Genomic DNA, 23933 nt, shown 5'->3' on the forward strand with positions numbered 1-23933 from the left:
GCTTGCCCAGTCCTGAGCTGGGGCCAAATACCTTCAAGAGGGGCTCGGAAGGGCCTGGTTTGGCTTCTGGGTGCTGATCTGGGGCTAGAGGTGCGTGTCCCAGGGAGGGTGAGTGAGAGCAGAGGGACAGGATGGGCTCCGGTCCTTGGTGCTGGGTGGAGATGGGGCTTGACCCTGGGGGCAGGTGGGGACACCCCTCTCCTTGCCTGAGCCCTGCTCATCACCTCCAGTCCTCACTTCTGGGAGTGGGACAGCGCCTTGTGCTCCTGAACACCCTTGGTGCAAAGTGCTCTGCCTCAGGCAGGTGGAAAAATGACTGGAGACTGCTCTGGACCAACCTTTAGTACATCTTTAATGTTTCATCTCTCCTGGGCAGTGCCCTTCCCCAGGTGCTGCCTCTCTCTGCATACACCTGCACCAACCAGGCTTTGTGGCTCCACTCTGTGCACCATGAGGAGAAGCATTGAAAAGCTGTTTTTTAACAATGTTTTACCAACAGAAAACAATGCAGGACCTTTCCCATCCCCTCTCATATTGTCCTGAAGTCCTGACGGGATGGATGGCAGCAAGCTCTGACGGCTGGAGTGCACCAAGGTATCCACCAGCTGCCCATGGATCATCCTCCCCACCCTGCAGAGCACGCACACTCAAAGCCCCCCATGGGGACGGTCGCCCACAGGCCGTGGGCCCTCTCTCAGGTCCCCGATGTGGATGCAGCCGGCGTTTTCCAGTCCTGGGGACTGTCACAGCAGGCAGCCGCGACTCCTGCTGAGCTGTGACCAGTGTGTCCAGAGGCTCCAGGAAAGTCGTAAGCTCAACACAAGCTCGGCCAGACCCAAGGGGGGTGAAGGCAAGCTCTGAAATAAGTTAATTTTTAAAGAGGCTGATGCCTTGGCGTCCATGTCGGTGCTGCTAGTGGCCACGGCTGAGTGCACTGCAGCCCCCACACAGCTGGGCTGGATCCTGGGGGAAGCTGAGCCCATACTCTGTCCTCTCCCTGCCTGTCTCACTGGGATCCAAAGCGCACGATGGGACTGAGCCTGAAGCCCCTGCCCCACCTGGGTCTGCCCCGGCTGCCTGGAGGCGAGTTGGGACTCCAGCAGGGGCTGCGGTGCCAGACAAGAGCCCCCTCTCCCCCTCCAGACCTACTTGAGGAAGACAAGCAGGAAGAAAGTGGCAACGATGAGGACGAGGATGCCGGCGGCAAATCCGAGGCGCAGGTTCTCCATGGAGGCGAGGGGTGGCTGCGTGTCCAGCAGCAGCCCCTGCCCCGGCAGCCCCAGCACGAAGGCTCCCGGCGCCTCGGGGCTGCGGCGGAAGCCGCAGGGGGACACCATGCCGCTCACCGCGAAGACGGGCGCGTGGGCTGCGCACGCCACCTCCACGGCCACCGAGCGCCCTGGGGCCTGGTGGGCACCTGCGGGGGCACTGCTGCCTTCTTCCTCCTCCTCCTCCCTGGGCGGCAGCTGGGCGCCATGCGGGGTCCCCAGGGCCGGTGTCGCTCCACAGCCACCCAGGGCCAGCTCCGGCACCAGCGTCACCATCCTGCAGAAGGGGCAGCTGACGAAGGCGACGGCGGCGGCGCGGCACACCAGCTTGCGCAGGCAGCTCTGGCAGAGGGAATGGCGGCAGGGCAGCAGCTGGGGCGCCCGGGCCCCCCCGGCCCCCCGGTACGCCTCGTAGCAGATCCCGCACTCCCCGCTGGCCTCCGTCCCCGCCGCCATGGCGCTCCCAGGCAGCGCGACGCGGCCACACCTGCTTTTGAAGGCTGGAGGCGGGCGATGGCCGTGCCCCACGAGGCGGGGGCTGAGAGTGGCTGAACTTCAGCCCGGCCCCGGGGTGCCCGGCGGCACTGGAGCAGCACGCTCCTCCTCCTGCACCCGCAGCTGCCCCGGGGAAGGGGCTCGGTGGGGCCTGGGGCTGTCCCAGCAGCTCCAAATGCCCCAGTGATCCCAAAAGCAGGGCTGGACCCCGAAGGTCCCACCAGGTGTGCACAGTGGATGGGTTATCAACCCTAACGCACGCCCACGCAGCATTTGGGGTGGCTGCATGTTCTGCCCATGGCCCTGTGATGCGCGACAGAATGCTTTATTCAAATTCCTTTTCCTTTACAGAGCCGCGATACTGTAATTATTTCCTAAATGCAATGTGTTGGTCATTTCATTAGCATCATTTTGGTTTAGGCCGAGCTCACCAGGAGGAAGCAGCCCCTGTGCACCCCGCCCGGAGCTGTTTGTGCTCAGCCTCATTTCACACCTGACCTGGGGCACGTCGCTCACGTTTGCCAGGGGCTGCTCCGGCCACCACGGTGTCCCCGCACGCAGCTGAGCGGGGTGGGTGCCGCACCGCGTGGGGCTGTGGTGGCCCTGGGGACGAAGGGCAGCTTGGCCCTGCCGGTGCCCCAGGGACAAGCAGCTGCACTACGGCCTGGGGGGGGGGGGGGGATATGTTCTTGTGGCCTTGGGAGTCACTGGGAAAGACTCACAGCAAGCAAAAGCCAGAAAGGCCAGCAGAGCCCCAGCAAGCCCAGCCCTGCACGGCTGCAGGTGCCTGGCACGCCCTGAAGGTGTACGTGGCGAGGACTGGGCTGGTTCTGGGGAAGGGGCTGAACGCAGCTCATTATGAGCGCCGGCACTGCCCAAATCCACCGACTCCAGCTGCAAGCACAGTGTGCCCCAGCCCCTGCCCCAGCCCCAGCCCAGCAGAACCCAGGTGGTTTTCTGGGGTCTGTGGCCAAAGCTGGCGGCACCAGCAGGGAATTGGCCAGGCGGCCCCGGCATGGGTGGGCAGAGGAGGGCAGCAAAGCCCCGCAGTGCCCCAGCATCCTGCCTGCATCGGGGCACAAGGGTGGGCAGCTCCTCCTGCCCCCGGCTTCCCAGGCATGTCCAGCACAGGTCGTTTATGGGCAGGCAGCGACCCTTGCCCCAGAGCTTGTCACTGATTACCGCTGCCTTGGGGACCTGGGCGTCCACCCCTGCGAGACCAGCTGGATGGTGGGGCTGCACCATCGCTGCTGCCCTCCCCTCCCCGCCAGGATGCAGCACCGGGTCTCTCATCCCTCTGCAGCCAGACACAGGGGCCTGGCATGGTCCTGGCCGCCCTGGGGGACCGGGGCAGGAGGGAGGCTCCCTGCAGGGCTGTGCCTGCTGGAGAGGACAGTCAGGACCTGGCGGCCTTCCTGCTGCCTCGCTGAGCCTCATCCAGGCACCTGACTCCTGGGACACGCTGAGCACCTGCACCGTCCTTCTGTGCCCCAAACACCACAGCTACAAAAAGCCCAAAGAGGGGCAAGCTCCCCCTAGAAGGGATGTGCCAGCTCCTGCCAGCTGTGTGGCCACAGCTCAACATGAGCACAGAGGCTGCAGCAAGGACACGGCTGTGCCCAGACAGCGAGGGCCACGTGGCCCCAGCGGCTCAGCCCCTGCTGGGCTATCCTGGCACACATGGCTGTGGCCGCCCGGCACCTCCGCCAGGCCACACACGTGCCGCGGGTGCTGCACAGGGACGGTCTGTCCCGGCACAGCAAACACAACGTGATCCCTGCAGAGGTGTCCGAGGTCTCCGGCTGCCTGGAAGTCATCAGAGCTGCTCCAAGATCCTCAAATTCTTCCCCCTTTTGACATGGGACAGGAGGAGGTGACACTGGGACAGCCAGGCATGTGACAGGAAAAAGGGAGCACACAACCAGCAGAAACCAGCTGCCTTTTAATAGCTTCTCCTGGGGGAAGGGCTGCAGTGGGACCAGGCTTATCTCTGCGTTTTATACCTCAAGGTCAAGAGACAAGAGACTTACTGAGACTGTTACTTATTAATGACAATGGCGAACTATCCGAATGCCAACAGACAGACGTGAGGCAGAGCTCTGCCAGGCCCAGCCCCAGCCCACCCAGACTCGTGCTGGCTCTCAGGTGGCAGGAACGCTTCCTGCTTGCAGCGCATTTTCAACAGGGAATCCCACTGGGCTCCTCTGACCAGAGTGGGTCCCTCGAGTCCTGGTTCTGGGGCTGCTGCAGACTCCCCTCCCATGGGAGCACGACTTCGGGGACGGGGAGCGCCTCACTCTGCCCCGTCACCCGCTGCACGTGGCTGCAGCCCACCAGCTGCCCCAGACACACTCCCACAGGTTGCCCGTGCAGAAGCCCCAGGCCTTTGGCAATGACATAGGTGCAAGGCACTGTTAGCATCCCAGAGCATTGCAGACCCCTGGCCGAGTCCTCCTGCAGGAGAATTCACCCACCTTCAGGCAACAGTGCTTGACGCAGGAGCACAGCAGTGCCGCGGCCACAGCAGGGGGGTGCAGAGTCCCAGGGGCTTCAGAGGCAGCACTAACTGCATCCCTGCCGAGCAAGAGGCATTTCTGAAGGCAAATCTATCAGCCAGAGAGGAGGGGGCACCAGTTTGCCCAGTTTCATCACGCAGTGATGAACCATCAGGGAATGTGGAGAGCAGCTGAGGCCCGGGGTGCAGCCAGCAGCCAGCCCAGGGCTGCGTGCAGGGAGAGGGCAGTGCTGGCCATGCTGTGCGAGTGTATTTAATACTGATACAGAGGAGCATGGTCCTGAGAAGGGGTGATGAAGGTGGTGCCGGGCAGCCTTGCCTTACTCCGTCCTGCCTAGCGGCTGTAGAAGATGCGGACGTGCTGCGTGATGTCCTTGCGGCACAGGGGGCAAGCACGTAGCTGCTTGCAGCAGGTCTGGCAGCAGCACACGTGGCCACAAGGTAGGAAAACTGTCTGGGCCTGTGGGAAGAGAGAGCAGAAAGGACACAGAGAGTGCTGCTGCCCCATAACACTCATCCCAGCACCACCGCACTCCAGCAAAGCACAGGAGGAAACGGTCCTGGAGGAGCTGGGCATCACCCACGGGTGTTACAGGGTGGGAGCCAGAGCCAGCACCCTGCGCTCCGTCCCTGGGCACAGCCCAGCGCTGTTTGTGCACAAGCACCTGTGCTGTGCAAAGAAAGCACTGGTGACATGAAGGGAAGAATGCCGCCAAGCACCGCATCTGGGCCGGCCCCCCCTCCACCCCTGCTCTGGCACCACGCGTGTGCCGGGGTCTCACCTCCTGCTCCATGCAGACAACGCACTCAGACTTCTCATCCCACCGCAGCGGGGGAGCAGTCGGGGCCACGGTGCTCGGAGCCTCCTCCTCGGGGGCGCTGGGCTCTGGGGCTGCAGGCACCTCGGCATCCACCGTCTTCAGCAGCTCTGCAAGCACCAGCAGGAGGTCTGAGCACCAGAAGCACTTCCACCTCCCACCCACTGTGCACTCATGGGGGCAGCTGCAAGCTGATGGGAGCTCAGGGCTCTGAGTACGAGAGCCGAGGGGACCGGCTTGGTGGTGCTGCGCTCCCTGCCTCTCCCGCTCGCACACAGGCCTCGCAGGGCTCTGCTCCCCACGGCAGGCACCTGGCCCTGCGCATCTCCAGGTTCAAGGATCGGGGGCCTGCTGCTACCACACAACACGCCAAGGACCAGGCAGAAAAGAGCCGGTGTTACCTGGAATCGTCTTTGCTACAGCCAGGATGTCCTGAGCTCGCCTGAGGATGGCACGCTGCAGGCCAGTCTCTGTAACACCCACCTGCAGTGCGAGAGGAGGGCTGTTAGCACTCGGACAGGAAAGTACAGAGGGGGCTGAGAAAGGAGACATCCCCAGGAGGACACTGCAAACTCTGAGGGACATATACTGAAAGACAGAGCTAAGTTACAGCTCACCCTGCCAGTGCTCTGGGAGAGCTTTCACCTACTTGGACAGGGCACAGGGCAGCACTGGCACCTCTCCCTGCACGGATGTGACACCCAAGGAGTGCTCACGTTCCCACCTGCAGGACCTGCTGTGGGCACAGCCCTGAGCACAGCCATGCTCGGAGTAAAGGCAGGTTCTGTCCCAGTGCAGAGTCAGTGTCGCCCTGTGCCGTGTATCTGCTGTCTCGTACCTTTTCCAGGTCACTGGCAGTCATGGTGCTGAGCACTTGCAAAGATATTCGATGGTGTGCAAAGACAGGCACGTACTGTTCAGCTGACAGCTCGATTAAAAGGTTCACCAGCTGCTTCTCCAAGCCCTCCTCCTGCAAAACACAAGGCAAGCTCCCAGACTTCACTCTGGAGAAAAGGCGTGGGGACACTGCTGTCTGTCACCTCGCAAGGCTGGCAGCAAGGACAGGCAACGTGCACGTTCCTGCTCTCGGGAACAAGGCCCCGCTCACAGCATTTTGCTTCCCCAGAGACTCTAAAGCTCAAAAACCCAACAGCTGGAGGAGCTCTGGCCCCAGATGTTTTATGAGCACAACTCAAAACACCGTGTTTTAGGAAGAATGAAACAACAATTTCGCCAGCTGATGTCTGCAGCAGCAGCTGCTTTGCCAACTCCAGCTGATCTGCACAATGGGCAGAGCTCAGATCAACCTCTTTGGGGCCACCCCTGCAGCTATTTTCACAGCACAAGGTCCCTGGCTCAGTACCAGAAACCAAGATGAGCTGTAGCGCTTAGATGGATTTGCACGTGAGTTTGGGGAGCCCAGTGGAGCTGTTTGGGGGTTTAGTTGAAACAGAACTTTACTTGCTCTGCTCCCTTATGAACAGAGCACCATGTTAGTTGTGCATAGCTACAGTGGCAATATTAAATGCAGAAGCAACCTGGAGTTTCAGGGAGAGTGGCTTCTGGTTCAGCAGGCGCTGGTACTGGATCAGCCAGTAGTTCTCCTGTTTGGTTTCACTCTTTGCCTCCATTTCCAGCTGAAAAACAAACTCGTTCATTCAACAGCCTGAGATAAGAAACAAGCGGTATTTAGAGCAGCCTGACCTGTATGTGTGGGGAGAAAGCAGCAGCCTGGGCTGTGCAGAGCTGGTTCGGAGCATTGCTGTGGGCACCAGTAAGGTAAGATGGGCACCAGTAGGGCAAGATGGGCCTTCTGCGGGCTGGTCCCACTTTGATCCCCACATCCCACATCCAGCCTAGGATTCTGCATCCCTCTTTGGGGTGCAGAATTTTGCCCTGGTCTCCTGAAGCTCAGGAGAGTCTGGAGGTCCTCAGAACAACAAGGCCCCATGCAGACACCTTGCAGGATTGTGCTCATCCTCCCCTGTGATTTCCTTTCCAGATGGGGTAGATTTCTGATGGCAGTACCTCATGCTGCACCAGGGACTAGGGCTAACTGTGCCTCAAGAGCTTACATCATCACTTTGTGAAGTAAAAGAGGTCTCTGGATCTGAACACGGCCCCTTGGAGCCCTCCCCTGTTCTTCTTTACCCCCATGATGACCCACGGATTCTCTCCCTGCAGCCAGCCCACGTGCTTCCTTGCCTACAGCACATAACTAGGGGCCTTCGTTACCAGTATTTGTTGCAATTCTTCTTCCCTTTGCTTCTTTTCTTTGAGCAGCTGCTGCAGCAGGTAACCAAGTGCTTGCCGTTGCTCCATGATCACCCCCTGCAACAGAAGGACTCTGGCATCCACACCTCCAGACCACAACACTGCGAGCAACCTCCCGGCCCTGACTGCCAGCAAAGCACTCACCATGCCCAGAACAGTCACAGCAAATGTTAAAGCCCTGCACTCCGTGGGCCCTCAGCATAGCTGAGCAGATGGCCTCAATCGTCTCGTAGGGGTTGGCACGGCAGACCCATTTCTTCTGGTCCTGCACTGCCCTCCAGCCAGCAGTGCCAACCCTCAGCACACCCAGGACAGCCCCAGACCGTGCTGGCCTGCAGCACACCACTGAAAGTTCATCACTCCGCGAAAAGTTCATTCAGTGGTGCTCATCAGAATTGTTCATGGTTCCCTTCAGGTCTAGGAGCCTGCAGATAAGCAGCACAGGCAAGGTTGCAACCTCTCCGTGTGCCAGGGAAGGGGAAGCCATTACTGCAGCCACGCTACTGAGACCCGAGGAGAGGGGAATTGTCTCAGGAGCCTCAGACACCCTCATGGCCATGGGGCATCTCTGCACGGTTCAGTCCAAGTAAACTCACGCCTGCAGGGAAGATCACTGACTGAGCAGAGGCCAGTAGGCATCAGCCACAAGGACTTCAGAAGTCCGCGGGCAAAGGGACGAGGAGGCTGTTAAGAAGGCTGACCTCCAGAAGGAGTGGTCTGGGGAAACCTTTGCTGATCAGCAACTGAAATAAGACTTCTACCTGTACCCCACACAGGGGCCTGGCTTTCTGTTTAAGTAGGAGACACAAACACCTGCCTCTCATGGCTGAGAGGCCACTGTTAGCTGATCAGAGATGTTTTGCCCTGGTAGAGGCAGGAAAGCTCTGCTGAGCGGGGACCTCTGCAGAGGGAGCAGGAGCAGCAGCAGGTAGCACCGCTCGCCACATGCTCACCTCTCCCATCCAGGAGCAGCAGCTGCCCAGTTCACCTGCACTGGCGGAAACCCACCAAAGCTCTGCTCTTGAGGCAGCAAGTTTTTTACCCCAAAGTGGTAGTTTAGCTTCAAAAGCAGTAAGATGTACAGCAGTGCAAAGCACTGCACTATTTCAGGGCTTCGCCTTCAGAGACGAGTGCAGTTGCTCAGCCTCCCCAGGAACCCAGACACGTGCTGAGTGCTGCAATTCACTTCTCAGGAGGAGGAGGAAGCGAACTGTTCTTCCCTGGAGCTGGCTAATGACAAGTGGGAGCTACTCCAGAAGAAAAACCCAGGCAGGTTCAGCTAATCTTGAGAATAACTCTCCCACCCACCCATGCTGCGGACACCCCATCAGGATTGCTCTCTCCCAAACTGACCTTGCAAGAGAACAGTGCAAACACCTTCCTTTCTCAGGTTGTTTCTGGTTCTTCCTGCTTTCAAGTGATTTATCAAGCTCATTACTAAAGCACCTGTATCTTAGAGGAGGAGCAACAGTCTGCTGCACAGCAGGTATCGAACGTGACTGCAGAAATGCTTCTGCCGAAGCACTTTGTGGGCACTGCCTGAGCAATAAGGGTTCAATCACAGCAGGAGCTTTTGGGCTGGAGACTGCCAAATGGCAAAGGGGATGCAGACAGATGAAGCTGTCCCATGCCTGATTTCCTGGTGTCTGGTGCTGAAGCAGCAAACATACTGTGCTGCCCTCCAACCAACATGCAGGTGGGTACTAGGACAGATCCTCCTTTTCTCAGGCTGACCAAAAAGGTGACCTAACCTGGCAAAAAGTCCACACAACACAAAAACCGATGCAAAGGCATAGTAACAAAATCTAAAGCCAAGCTGATTAAGCCAAACTTGAGATTTCTGGAAGTGTGACTGGGGAGGAAGTCAACCCATTGAACAGTGGGATGGTGAGGTGGAACAGCCTGAGAGGCATGGCTTAGAAATGAAGGGGAAGAGCTGACAGCCACTATCGGCGGGTATTTAAAACCAAAACACCACACAGCTATGTGAGAAGACATGGGATGCTCAGCAGGCATGTGTTTCTGGGACAGCCAACAATTAGATCGCAAAATCCTTCCCCACCCAGCAAACCTAGAACTGTCCACTTCTATCGGGGCAGGTTATTTGTTCCCTGAAAATTCGCCAAGATGTTTAAGAGCAGCAGCAATGTTTCCATGTTACCAAGACAAAGATTTTTGGTGTCCTGTGGGTAAGTGCCCATCTGACTAAGCATAAAACCATCTGGAAACTGCAAGGAGCAAGAGAAGCAAGTGGAGCTTTTGCGATCCCAGAGCAGAGAGAGGGTGGTGGGGCAGCCCCAGAGCCCTACATACCTGCAGCGTCTCTGTGTCCAGTTCTTGCCTCTTTAACTCCAGCTGTGTCAACTGCAATAACTCTGTTTCTATTAATTTAATCTAAACAGAAGATGAAACATTTTTACTGACATTTGAAATGACTTTAATTTATGCCCTTTCAAGATGAGGTCTAACTACTGCCCTTGGAAGGACAACACTGCAGAGCTGCCCAGAAGTTTGGGAAACCTGCTAGTCCCCTTCCATGACACATGCTCTAGGGCTGCTCTTCATCCCGTGCCTGAAGAGCTATGTCCCCCACTCTCTAATTGCCTCTCTGCTCTAAACACCTTCTGTTCAAGTCTAGAAGCACACTGCAACCAGCTTGTTCAGCCAAACCTTGCAGCCACTCTGGAAAGCAGCAACCGGTTATCAAAATCCTCACAGCACCACTGATCGAACTGCAGATGGACTGGGGGCAGGGTCCTGGTTTTTAGATGCTTCAGCAAATCCCATCATGATACATGCTCTTTCAGTCAGGGCAACTGAGACACAGAGAGGTGAAGTGAGTTGCCCCAGACCCCACAGCAAAGCCGAGAAGAGAGCCCAGCACACCTAGGTGCCAGGCTATCTGCTCTCCCCAGGCCATGCTGCTTCATGCGCACCACCTACCACGAAATTCCTGCTGACACTGGGGCTCTGCAACAGGCAGCACCCAAGGCTCCTGCCTTTTCCCTGGCTGTGCAGGATGTTGGTGGGATGGGATGTGTTTTAACAGCAAAAGGCCCGCCCTGTGGTATCAAGGCACAAATGCCCTGTTTCCAAAGCAAGTGCAAGCAAACTGCTGGGCTCTTATGGAACTCAAGCCATGGAGAGTTGTTAGAATCATCTCCTGGATCGTCTGTGCACAATCCACAGGCTTCTAGCACAATGCAAAGATCAGTCACTGAGTGACTGAATATATCAAAGCTCTTAAGCTTATCTACCAACTCCAGACCTGAGACTTTTCTCCTAGTGTCAGATCAAGAGAGGGAAGACTCCTGGAGCACTGTGTCAGAAACCAGCTGCCCATCTCCATGCATCAACCACTGCTACTTTCCCCACCAGCTCTTGCTCTTCCCCCTGACTATTGCATTTCACCTTCTGCAGAATGGAGCTCAGAAAGGCAGGCTGAGAATGGGAAAGAAAAGGTGAACTTATGGCTGAAGGTGCAGTTCCGATGTGCTGGATGGTGATGCAGTGGACTCATGTGGAGACAGCAGCCCTGCTAAGGCTAAGGAAACCTGAAGGAAATTGTAATTGCAATTGCAGACCATCCCTACGGAGCCAAGGCAGGTCTGTCCTCTAGCGACCACTCTCCAGCATTTCATCCACATTAGTGTTGAGATGACTGAAGCAATGGCGATTCCACTACCTCCCCAACTGTAAAATCTGCCTTTATACTATCTCCTATGGAAGTGGGAAACTGTAGTTTAGCCAACACTGCCCAATGCTTTGTTACAGAGCTCTTAGAAATACAAGAGCTCATTTCCTTCAGACCCTGCTCTGTGCTCACAGCACTTTTATCTTCCTCAGAAGGATCTCATCAAATGATGGTATGAGCTGAGTAGCTGTTTGTTCTTCCTTCTGTTGCCGACTCACCTGGTTCCTGATCTGTCTATGCATAAGATCCTTCTTCAGTTGGAGAGCTTCAAAGGCAGCTTTCTGCATCTCACTCTAAGGGACAGACAACATCGTGCTTAGTGAGGGTTGTTCATTCAGCTGCAGATGTGCTAAAAAACTCTGCTACCTCGCAGTGGCTCACATACATCTAAATAGCGCTTACTCTGCATTGACAGCATTCAGATTGCACCATGACAGACCTCACAGTCCCCAAAGGTAAAATCCTCTTTACCGCTGGACAAAGAAGTCATAGTCATGTTCTTCAAACACACAAGCTGTATGCTGCACATGAACCTCACCTCTCATTTTCAGCAGCACTCAGCAGCCAGGCTGCTAGGTCTGTGTAATAGGCCATGGCTTGTCAGCTCTTCTGAAAAATGAGCTGAAGAGGTCTTATGTTCAAAGGGAAGTATTCAAAAGCAGCAAATGCTTTGTAAATGCCTCAACAGGCATAGGCAGCTTGTCTAAAGTCACACAAGAAATCTGCCATAAAGACAGGACTTCTGTATCAAAATCCTCTACATTAATCATCAGACCAGCTTTGCTTCCCATGACTTGTGCCGCTGTCCTTTATGAAAAGTTGCTGTTTGGTTAAAGAATAAATACATTTTCCTCTCAACCAACAAAGTCAGTTTGTTAGAATACTAGACAGTCTCAAAGTTTAGCAAACAGTGTCTGTCCTATAAAACAACTTCTGCAAGCAGCCCAGTCCTGCCACCATTGCTCCTATGCCTGCCACTCAATCCTGCTTTTGCATGCAGTTGCTTTCCTTCGAGCCCCCCTGCAAACAATTTGCTCTCTTGCCTACCTGCTGCAAGATCTGACTAACAGCCTTGTTCTGATCCAGCTGTTGCCAAGCCAGGATTTGCTGGAACTTCTGATCCATCTCAGCCAGGCTGCAAGAAGATGTATTTGCCATGGAGTTACTGCTGGGTCTGAGACTCTTGATACAAACAAGAGGAAAAGTGGGCAACAGAGAATCTAGAAATGGAGGAATTTGTTACAGAACAAGGGTGAACAGCCATGACTCGGCACAGCTGAATGCTCTGATATAAAACCTTCCCTATAACCAAAGCAAACCTGCACGACAGCCTTAGCCAGAGCAGAAGCACCACTGCCTGCATATGCACAGCTCGAAGTGCAAACAGGGGCTGTAGCTGCCCCAGCAAGCTGCTAGGATGATGAATTTGCACATCAGCATTCTGCACTGGAAAGGGTGTGCTGATGAAGGAGACCCAGACGATGCGGTCATGTATTCCTGCACTTGCATGGAGGACTGTGCCTGTCCACTGCCCTCTGCTGGGCAGGACACAGGTGTATGAGGTTATTTCTGTTCAGTGTTTGCCAGAAACTGGCAGATTAAAATTTCTCACATTCTTACAAATAAAAAGAGCCAGAATGTTCTCTGCACCTATAGCAATGAAAAGTGATCCACATATATACAAACAGCCTCCATGTAATGCTTAAAGTCAAGAGGACTTTTTAATATTCTGTGCCTTTTCCACATATTGCAAAGCATGAGATTTTTAGGTATCCTGTTATAACACTGCTCAATTCCACCTGCCATTTCATTGCTGATGGGAATGGAAATCAGGGCATTTACACAGTGATTTCCTGAAGTGACATGTCTCAACTTTCATGTGTCAGTGGACTCAAGGTCTCATAGCTTTGTGGGTGATAAACTCCACTAGTTCAAAAATTTTTCCCCCAAAATTCTTGATTTGTTTCACTTCCCCAAAGACCCTGCAAGGAACACCACATTTTAGAACAGAGTCAAGTTTTTAAGAAACAGAAGGTGACTCTGTAATTGATCATGAAAAATCTCAGCTCTCTTGTCTCAGAGGAACTGGACTTGGATCTGAAGAAAAGACAATCCCAATTTTCTCTGTAATTTGTCCAGGAGAACTATCAAAATGCCACACTAAGTGCAACAAATGAAAGGCTCTGGCTGCTGCTAACAGAAGTCCTGCACCATAATTCTTATCTTCTCCATGAGAAGTTATTAAATGCAATGAAAACAGGAACATTACCCTGTAGACAATCCTGGGAAGTGACAGAAGGATTTCTGTACCACAGTTTGACATTGACCTAGCTAACAAAACAGGAAAAAGACCTCCATATTTAGCAGAATGTATAAGGTAAAATAAACAGTGCAAAAATGTGATAGTTAATTCAAAGTATGATTAACAGGCATTTTCTTGTGGTTAAAAGGTGGTTCATTCAATCAAGTTTGACAGTTTCTTTAAATTGTATTGTCACTTGCTCACGTACAGCTGTCCTGCTGCATTCCAGCAGCTGCAGGAATTCCTGGCTGTTTATATGGGAATTACACCAGGGACTGTTGGCAAGACAGGGACTTTACAACAACATTACCTCCAGCCCCAGAGATCTGCCACTGTACCTGGAGCAGGCCTGGTTGACAAGGTCTTGCCGACGAGACTCGTAGGTCATTTGGATGAGCTTGTTCTTGTAGCTCTCGGCCAGCATTTGTTGCATGGCAGCTGGGAGACAGAAGTGCTGTCAGTCTGAAACAGGAGCTGGTGTCTAGAACAGACACTAATCTGCCAATGCTGCTACAGTAACCTGCAATTAACAGTGCCTTCTCTCTCATTTCAACCTCTCCTGGTTTTTTCCATTTCATTCACTTACAAGCAGATTCATTCAGCTACCAGAATCGTAGCTATTTACTGGGAAATTAGATGAGCGAACTCCACTCTGCCTGTGCTTGCATCTCTTCAGTGCTCAGAGGAGCCAAGTCACTGCCACTGACCCTCAGATGGGCTGCAGCCCTGCCTGTCCCACTGCGAACAATCCGTCCCTTGGTGTGATAACACACACACCATTTCCCTTGTAACCCCACCAGATCTGTTCCTGTTCATACGGAGCAGAAATGGTTCCCTTGTTCCATTGTTGCTTACCTCCTGGTAAGCCTCCTGCCTCATGAACCTGAACAGTTAACATCCGTTTGGTACCTCTAAAATATGAAGCACTTTGCGTGCACACGGGATGGCTTACATTCAGTCTCAGACTGCTCGTGCAACACGCTCTGGCTACGCCAGGAGCATAGCTCACATCTTGGAGACCCAGCAGTGAGCTGCAGGTGGAAGCACTGGATCAGCTATGGTAAACGTGCTGCCCCCTGCCACTCTGCCCTGCTGCACTAAGCAACATGCCAAGACGTGTGTGTAACAGAGCATTTCCCATGTGGTTATCACCTATTCAGTGCACCTCCAAAGGAACCGGGTCTTTCTAGTACCTTTTACCACCCCAAAGAGTTATCCACACTTACAGGCCACTTCCCTTCTGCGCAGTTGCTCCGTCTCCTCCTGTGTTATTGCCATCAGCTGTTCCATCCTTATTCTAGCAAGTAAACAAGAACAATTCAGCCACTCCTTCAAACAAGCACTATCTCACTCCTCCTCTGCCCACCCAGCTCAGAGCCCAAAGGCTGGGCAGATTCACCAAGCAACCTGTGCAGGAAAGCCACATGCCCATCAGAGACTCAAAGTCTATGGGAGGAATCATAAACTTTGCTCAAAACTATGGGAACAATTGCTTTTTATACTGGAAAGCTGATCCCAGAAGACCTAGCAAGGGTCTGGAAAGTCAGCAAAGAGAAAAAGAACATCAGTGCAACGTGCACACACCGTCACCAAGCACAGTGCCAGCCCCTTGTTTGGCTTTCTTTTCCCTTGAGGCTTGACGGTCACTTCAAAGCTGACTTATGTGAGTAATGACACTGAAAGCAGGAGCCTGGCCTCCATCCCCACCTCCTCATTCTTATTCCAGCACAATTATACATAACACCACTTAATAGATCAGGAACTGGTTTGACTGAAAAACTATCTGCCATACAATGAGATTATTTTTCAGCCATGTCAGTTTACTGTGTCATAGCACAAACACTTGGCTGAAGGGAGGGGACAACATATAGGCGGGGGAGAGTTGGGGAAAACCAGTATTGGAGGCAAAGCTAGCTCAAAGTGTTGGCTGAATGGGAGCATTGGCTTTGGTGTATTCCTCCCAGCCTGTACACATTATTGGGCCACCTTTGTAGATGCTTGGCTTTCCAACAGATACAAGATTTCTGTTGTTCCGTGATAGTGGAATATAGGGGTTTGTTCCCAAACTGCCTAGCTAGGACCTTTTTGAGATGAAAAGAAGGTGCAATCACCATCCCATGGGGTTTGCCAGACTGGGTAAACCCAGGCACATCTAGTCCAGTATCTTGCCTCCAACAGCGATCAGAACCAGCTGCTTCAGCCAAAGCAGCAGGAAACCTTTCAGATAGCAGGTCTGAAATGAACTTCCCCTAGCTTAAAGTGAATTCAAACTGGTGGCTCTGCAACAAAATCTCAATCCTCCTCCTAGCTCCTCATCCCTTTTCTAGAAAACTTTATTTCAAGATACTTACCTCTCATTCTCCAATGATTTCAGAATGTCTGAACTTTGTTTTTGCCTAAAAAAAGATAAAACAAAAGATTTTCATCTGGCTGCGCAGCACACCCTGTTCCCCCGGGGGGCAGAAAACAACTTTGCTTCTCCTGCATGAAGAGCAGCCTTATGCAGGCTGGTAACCTTGTGTCAGCACTAGCGCAACCGGAGATTCAGCGTATCTAGGTCAGTGGTACCTAACAAGCAGTGTTCAAATAAGTACATTCCATGAGGAATTTTTCCACAGCACTGCAAAAATTCAGCAGCACAGATATCATAGAAGCATAGAACAGCTCAGGTTGAAGGAACCTTAAAGACCACCTAGCTCCAACCCCGCTGCCATGGGCAGGGATGCCACCCACTAGGTCAGATATGTGTGACACATTTTTTTGTGATGCTAAATTCCACTTTCTTTAAGTGGGATTTTGTCAGTTCAGCAACACACCATCTATAGATATTGATCCTGGTATTTTTATTTGCAAACCTGTGAGCACAGACCCCAGTGCAAACAGCCAAAACCAGTGTAGCTAATCCATCTGAGAAGGGAAAGAAACATAACTGTATCCACAGCAAGGACATCAGAGAGGTCCGTACAACTTCACTGGGTTTGTCTGTCCAACACAGGCTCGCAGGGACAGCCTGGCTCTGTAACCAAGCCTGCAGGCCCTTTGGGAAGGTCTGTCCAAAGGCTGCAGGCTGGATGGTGAATGCAGAAAGAGAACATCCCATATCAGGGATTTACCCTCAATTCTTCACCGATCTCCTAAGTACCAGGACCGATCAGTTCTGTTAAAACTCAGAAAGGTTGGAATGAACACCTCTGAGTGGGACAAAATAACATGAGCTCCCATGGGCCAGAGTTTGCTGCAGGACACCCTGGGGCTGCCTCACCTCTGATTGTCCTCTATCAGCTTCTGGATACGTCTGGCAATGCCTTGCTCTGCTTGTTTCAACTGCTGCAGCAGTTTCAGGCGCTCCTCCTCCAAATGGCGCTGGCGCTTTGTCAGACCCTTCTCCAGCCTCATCTGATCCTAGGCCAAAGCAAAAAATAAAAATAAAAAAAATGCAAAGGTGGTCAGTTTAGGAAAGGCAGTGTCTTGTACAAGGCCAGATAATGGACAATTTAGTTGCAGTGACCCAGGCAGATCCTGGGAGATCTTATGAAAAGGAGAACTCTCATCAGCTGGGACAGCCTAATCCCAAATGAAATGAGGAATCATTTCAAGGTGCATTCAAGGAGATGCAGAGAACCTCTGAAGCCAAAAAACTATAGATGGGAAAGATGAAAAATGGAAGTACTCCAATCTGTACAGCCAAACATCACTGCTCCCACCTGTCAAGTAACTGTTAGAGTGTCCCTAATAACCTGAGAGAGAAAGTGGAAGAAAAACACTGAATGCAGTGAATTAGCTGCTGTCTCCAGAGGGTAAGTTTCTGCATGCTTGGACACTTGGAACACCACTCCACTTTGAGTCTCCCTATGGCAACAAGCACAGCCCTGCCTCAGCAAGTGGCAGGGCCAGAGTGCCTGCCCCGAAGAGACCTACCTCTCTCACTGTCTGCAGTATCTCATCCTTTTGACTGTTGATCTGCTGAACAAGCAGAGCATGTTCTCTTTGCCCCATGTTCAGGCGCCGCTCAAATTCGAGCTTCTCCTGCATTTTTTTTTCCTGAGAAGAGTAAGAAGAAAGATGAATGCCAGAAACCAGAAGACTGCTGGCTCTGCTCCTTCTCAAACAGGAACAAATTCTGGCAATGTAAAACAACGCACAGTAATCCTCTCAACTACAAGAGAGAAAGACAAATGGCAAAACAGGAGGCTTGAGTAGGTGATAGAAATATTCTGTCCTCAGGAACCCAAAAATTGTGAAGCAGAGATTGCTGTTCTTTTTATGACAGTCTCCAAACTCCCCACAACTCATTTGATAGTCACAAAGCCAACATCCCAGGGCACCAACCCATACAACAGAAACAGAGAGAACTGGAACTGCTCACTCATGAGAGACTCTGCAGCTCACTGGCTGTATTTGTCAGACAATTCAGTCACAGATTTCCCCACACTACTGCCTGTGTTCTGCAGTGAGGAGTGAGCAGGTTTGGGGGGAGTTCTGCAAGATCTCAGTTCTCAAAACATTGTTTTGGCTGAAAAAAACAGATAAAGAAATGGAAAACAAGACATAGAAGTGGCCCTACTCTGCAGAAAAAGTACTCGCAAGGGTTCTTCCTTACCTTCCTCTTCTCATAGTCCAAGAATTTGTTCTGAAAAATAAACAGCAGATATTTACTTCCAGGAGCAAATTTTTGTAGGTTTTATTAGCCCACTTTATATCTTCCCCTAACTGAGTAAAGACATCAACCAAAGGCACAAGAAGATTAACGTATATACAAAGCCCAGTCATTTATGTTTCTCCAGGGGTAGAGAAATTTACTCTGTAGTTGACAAATAGCACAGGAATTAACACAGCTTGTCAAAATTAGAGGCCTAGCCTCATCTTTCCCAGGAAGGGCTGGCAATATCCAGCACTTGGCTGCGAATCACAAGGTGCTTCTGCAGTTTGCTGTCCCTCAAGACATTATTAAAAACATGTTACCATGCTGCACACACTGTATCACACTGTCATTACTGTCCCTTGGATGCGTCATTTTCAAGATAATGATTAAAACTGACATAGCTCAGAAAATATGCACAATCACAGAAAAAAATGGGTCAGAAGAGACCTCTGGAGGTCTGTACTACAACCTTCTGCTCACAACAGCACTGAATTCAAAGTCGGAGCAGATTGCTCCAGGCCTTGCCCTGACAAGTTATGAATATCCCCAAGGATGGAGACAGTTCTCTGCAGAGAGCCTCACCTGCCACTTGCTCTCCTCCTCCAAGTACTTTTGCACTGTCCTGTCCACCCCATCCACCGACGTTTCTCCTCCATCGCTCTCCAGCGCAGGGAGCACGTACTGTGAGGGAGGGTAGTATGCAATTCCGCACTCTGGAAGAGATCAGACACAAAACAAGACATTTGGTGCCTAAAGACCTTCTTGGCAGCACGACTGAGGGCTGGCCTATGTGTGAGACAGCTTCCAGCTGCGCTCTCTCTCCCCCAGCATCGATGGGTAGCTACAAGAGCTTTCAGCTCAAGTCTAGCAACAAGAAGCTGGGAGAGGAGACAGTGCCATCCCATTCCCACCGGGAAGGCAATTAAACAACAGCACGCAGGAGGTTGTGGAGAAGGGAAGCACAGAAGCTGGGAGTGCTGTTCCCACTTCTAAAATCACAGGACAGAACTCCCTCCAGAAACAGACTGAGCACTTGGAGCTGGGCCAGTACTCTGCTGACCTACTCGGAGAGAAAAGCTTCCTTTACACAGGTGCAGGCATGTTCACTTTGATGGAGCTGCAAAAGAGAGTTTGCTGCCCACACTATAATAAAGTTCTGACCATCCTTTTATGTCAAGGATTAGGACAATGTCTGACAAAGCATTTCTCCTGCACAAAATCTCTGCCAGACCTTCCTGCCTGTATTAAATACAGTGTTTTATAAACTCACAGTACATTGTCTTTGTCCTCTGAGTTTTCCATCTGGTTCCATCTTTCTTTTAGGAACACATCAGCCCACAGGCCCCCACGCCCTTTCTCACAGAAAATGAGGGTACAAGGGACCTCAAGTGACTGCTGAGTCTACCTCCTTGTCCCAAGGCAGGTCAGCTGTATCTGTGCAATGCCTAACCCTCCCACTGGAGAAAATACAAACGAGAAAACAAAAGCACAGAGAGATGCAATGACTTTGTATGGTCACTCAGAAAGTCCATGACCCAACTGTTCTGATGTTTTAACAAAACCATCACAAATTTCAGTTTGCAAGTGAGAAGCAAGCCTCAGTGAAGGACTCCGGTTTTGCTGTCTGCCAGCAAGGACTTACACATAACTCCTTGACCTGCCTGCCCCATGTGCAGAGCATCAGAAAACACCCAAAGCAGAGCTAACCTGATATTTGTGCTTTGTAAACACAACCTTCGAATATGCCACAACACCTAATTAGAGCACAGCGCAGTCCCCCAAGTTCTCACCAGCATCCAAAGACTTTTCTTGCTTACCTTTGCAGAGGAACTGCTGAATGGACTCCGTACCTGCACTGCAAACATCAGCTGATGGGTAGGTCATGGAAGAAGCGTCCAGGGTCAGCATCTCCAAAACAGAACACACAGAGCTCCAGTTTATTCTCACAGCCCAGCCGGAGTCCAACTGCTTCAAGGCTGGGGACCCAGGAAAGTGAACTGCAAGATTTGACTTGTACCCAGTAACAACCAAACCACAGAACATTTGTCTCAGCGTGTTAACAGTGCTAGTGTTTTCCTCTGCAAAGCTTTAAGACTTCTCAAAGAACGTGGAGCGGTAGATGGAATATTTAATGTCATATCTGGTTGAATGCCTAGATTTATTAAAAGGGAAAGGAAATCTGCCAGATCACCTTTTCTGCTGGTAGCAGAACCAGTTTGCCTTGTAAGTCCCCAGAATTTCACTTATGAAGTGATAATTTCACATTACCCCAAAAACTGACATAAATGCAAGGTTATATTGAACTTTTGCTGGGTGTTTAACAACTTTCAGAGCAGTGGTGATTCTGCTGCCCCTGATTTAGGAAATTCTGAGCTGGTTCTTCAGTGGAACATCCGCCTCATGCAGACATGTCTATTTTGTCTTCAAGCACAAAAGAGCACAGCGCTTCTCAATTACATGCATTTTCTACTACATTGCTGTGTGCCGGAGCCCTTAAGCATGACACACAGGAAGAATGGTGATGCAAAAAGGGCACTGGGAGAAGAGGAGTACCAGTAAGAACCAGTGGAAGGACCACCTTCTGTTTTGTTCTCCTGTGGCCAACAAAAGGACCTAATGTTGCCTCCTATTGAGCAGAGTTTAGCAGGAAGGCCCAGAAAGGAACTCCTTTATCATCAAACACAGGGAAGCAAGCTGAACAGATCCCTAATCTCAAAGATTGCCTACAGCAGAAGTGAAGCCTGATGTGTGCTCAAGACAGGACAGCATTTATTCCTATCCTCAGTGCTGGTGTCTGAGTCAGCCCTGTTGCCTGACATTTGCACAGTTTAGTGCTGACAAGTTTGGCAGCCAGAAGGTAACAAATCCATAAAAATCCTGATGCTTGTATCATTTTGAATGTGCTCTCCAGGGATCCAGAAACCTACGGAGGCTGACAGTGAGTCAGAGGTCTATCATGGCAACAGAGGCAAAAACCTCTTCAGAAACATCTCAGAAAATCTGCTCAGTCAGAATCAGCCTCGGTGGAAAGTGCCTGAGTCAATCTGAGTCCACACGCACAGTCTGTGCTCTTGGAGGCAGCTGTGGCAGAAAATACTTGGAGGCTTATTCCCTATGGATTACTTTTGCCATGGTTAAGCCATGGCAAGAAGTGATCAGAAAAGACCAAAGCAAGAAGAATATGCAAAACTAACTTTGGACACCGTGAACCACATATAGCCAAGTTGCAATCCCCTACAATGAGTGCTGCCCAAGCCCTAAAAATTTATTCTCTATGCTAAATTTATTGTTGTATAGAGCAAGTACAAAGGAAGGCAGCCTGAAGCAGAACAAACAGCTGGGAAGGGGAGACACAGAGACAGCCGGCTGGGTGCATACCTCCAGCGTGCGGATGTGAGCCAGCACCCGGGGCAGTTCTTCCAGGAGGTTCTCGCTGATATCCAGAGTGCGCAAGCTCCGCAAGCCACTCACAGTTGCAGGCAGCTCCTTCAGCTTATTGCCTACAGGGGGAAAAGTCATTTAGTGCCATGCAACCTTGCCAAAGCTGCACCCAGCACGTTCATCTACTGGAACACCAAACTGTATCTGTAAGAGACACCTGTGAGCTGCTTTCTGTACTCTGCTACAGGGATGGGGTTGTCACAGGGCACACCAGGACTCCAAATACTGCCACTGACAACCAAGGCAAATGGGATCGACTTGTACACAGCCCAATTGCACAGATCCAGCAGTGCTTCCACAAGTCAAAACAGCCTTCTCAGCTGAGGTCACTGCGACAGACTCCACCTGTGCTCTTTATTAGGAGAATATTCATAATATGGAGCCTTCCCTCCTTCAGTGTAAATCCCAGAGACAAGAGAAAGGGAACTGAATGTGGGACTGCAAATTTAGAGGTCAGAGGCCAGATGTTGCAGATGGATACGGCAATAGGCTGAGCCACACCTCCAAGTTCCTTGCCCTCCATCTTCTTTCCTGTTTCAGCAACCCTGTAACAAAGGCTCCTTTTTCTCCCAGATTTATGGCATGGTGTATCAGGAAAATGTCCAAGAGTCTTAAAAAAAAGATACAATTGTGACCTTAGTTTTAGGGTTGTGCAAACCTGGAAGGTTACACAGGCTCACAGGACTGAGCTCTGGGTGCCCAGCTCTGTATGGGTCTCATGCTTCTGAAGGAAGATGTGTGCCTTGAGCCCTCTTAGCAGGCCTCATCGCAGAAATGAGTCAGCTTGGGCGTTGAAGTGCTGGCAACATGCAGGCACACAGAGAAGCTTTTGGCTCTTGAGATCACTCACGATGACCCAACAAACTCTCCTTTGAAAAAAGGCAGTGGGATGAATGAAATTATCATCTGATGATAATTGTCTGACCCAAGAGCTGTGAATTGAACCATATGCCAGGAAATCAAAGCAGATAGTGTGTATATTTGTTAAGAAGCAGTCAAACAACCATAGTTATTCCTAATAACTCACAGAAATTTTTGAATTGAAATCTGTCTCATGTTCTTCCTTAACATTCATAATGTAAACCATTTGGTTCCTGCCTTGGATCAAAAGTATAATCCCTAATGCAGCTCAACACAACCCAGAAAATAAATGGTGCTTTGCCCAGAGCACCAAGAAGAAACATGCCATACCTTTCACATTGAGGATCTGGAGCTGGGCAAGATCTCCTATAGATTGTGGAAGACATTTTAAGAGATTCCGTTCAAGGTTTAGGACCTAAGGTATTAACAGAAAAGATATTCAAGATATTCTTTATACAATTCTCAGGTCTTCTATACATCTATGCTGTTGGGACTACCTTCAGGCCCAGAAGGCCAACGTGAAGTCATTTTAGATACTGCCTTCTAGGTTATAAGAATGAAAAAGCTATTAGAATGAACCCTTAATCGTCTGACAAGGAAAAATGCATGTCTATTAATACTGCTTAGATCCATAGGCTGAAAACCCAGAGAGCTGATTTTCTAGAACCCTGGATACAGATACATCTAGCTACTGCATGTATTCACAGCCAACAGCCAAAGTAGGTGCTGAATGCAGGTGCAGGAACTGGAAATCTGAGTGTGCCTTCCTCCCAGGCCACACTCCCCCAGCCCAGTGCACACAGGAGAACAAGCGACTGAATGGTGATGCCATGCATCCAAAGGTGCGCCCTCAAACAGAGGGGATCCTCAGAGGTGCACTGTGACACACTGCGCTGAGTTCTCAACATAATCACACCAGGGAGAATGGTAAAATCTGAATATTTTAGGAATCCAACTGGATTGGAAACTCCAGCTCCACTTGCTCACAGCCCTGGCTTGGCACAGTGTGAGCTATTCGGACTAACAGCCCTTGCACTAAGCAGGGACTATATAATTCAGCATGCTCTTCTCCTGGTCTCCCTCTCCAACAAGCCAGTTCAACACAGTGACAATAAAGTCAATGACACAGATCTGACACTTTGAGGATCACCATTTAAATTGTAGCTAATTATAAAACAAACAGCAGTGGAACCCCATATTTATGCTGTCCCTTAATGTGCCTTTTACAGACACTTGGGATACAGCAAATCTTTTACCTGAAGAGATGTTAGCTGACCAATATCAACAGGAAGTGATGCCAGTTGGTTATCATGCAGATCTAGAACCTGGAAGAGTAGATAATTTCACCAGACAACGTTGGGGAAAGACACTAAGGTGCTAGAATGAAAGGTCATGAATTATCAAGCAATTAAAGTTATTTTCTTCCAATAGGGCTTCAAAAAGTGGCTTTAGTTTTCACTGAGACATACGCACTTAACTCTTAATTCTTGCAGATCTTATGAAAACTCCAGCCTCCATACATTGATAAAAAGAAACAGATGATTAGGGAGAGGAGTGACACCAAGGGAACTGTTCCACAAAACTGGATGAGCCAAGTGGCTAAAATTATCCCCATGAAACCAG

General features: G+C 51.1%; 2 protein-coding genes across 5 annotated transcripts in view; both read right to left on the reverse strand.

The window, feature by feature from the left end:
• Positions 1-337: 337 nt before the first annotated feature.
• On the reverse strand, positions 338-3753 carry LOC121057418. Its single transcript, XM_040531589.1, has 2 exons — positions 1347-3753; positions 338-1145 (listed from the first exon to the last, which is right to left on the reverse strand). Exons 1-2 carry the CDS (start codon positions 1722-1724, stop codon positions 744-746), a joined length of 780 nt encoding a protein of 259 aa, XP_040387523.1. The 5' UTR covers positions 1725-3753; the 3' UTR covers positions 338-743.
• Positions 3689-23933, reverse strand: part of LRSAM1 (leucine rich repeat and sterile alpha motif containing 1) — a 28623-nt gene continuing 8378 nt past the window's right edge. For 3 of the 4 annotated variants that reach the window (XM_040531585.1, XM_040531586.1, XM_040531584.1), the window contains exons 6-25: positions 23567-23635; positions 22641-22725; positions 21387-21508; positions 19826-19916; positions 18591-18721; positions 17967-17996; positions 17285-17407; positions 16629-16768; positions 15718-15762; positions 14593-14663; positions 13705-13804; positions 12112-12199; positions 11283-11357; positions 9684-9764; positions 7332-7427; positions 6635-6733; positions 5935-6066; positions 5498-5579; positions 5061-5206; positions 3689-4738 (exon numbers count right to left, since the gene is read on the reverse strand). In XM_040531585.1, coding sequence (XP_040387519.1) covers positions 4613-4738; positions 5061-5206; positions 5498-5579; positions 5935-6066; positions 6635-6733; positions 7332-7427; positions 9684-9764; positions 11283-11357; positions 12112-12199; positions 13705-13804; positions 14593-14663; positions 15718-15762; positions 16629-16768; positions 17285-17407; positions 17967-17996; positions 18591-18721; positions 19826-19916; positions 21387-21508; positions 22641-22725; positions 23567-23635 — 1932 coding nt within the window. In that variant the 3' untranslated portion in view covers positions 3689-4612. The remainder of the gene's footprint in view (positions 4739-5060; positions 5207-5497; positions 5580-5934; positions 6067-6634; positions 6734-7331; positions 7428-9683; positions 9765-11282; positions 11358-12111; positions 12200-13704; positions 13805-14592; positions 14664-15717; positions 15763-16628; positions 16769-17284; positions 17408-17966; positions 17997-18590; positions 18722-19825; positions 19917-21386; positions 21509-22640; positions 22726-23566; positions 23636-23933) is intronic. The other variant, XM_040531588.1, reaches the window with a different exon arrangement.

This window comes from Cygnus olor, chromosome 19, assembly GCF_009769625.2.
Source record: "Cygnus olor isolate bCygOlo1 chromosome 19, bCygOlo1.pri.v2, whole genome shotgun sequence".
Lineage (NCBI taxonomy): Eukaryota > Metazoa > Chordata > Aves > Anseriformes > Anatidae > Cygnus > Cygnus olor.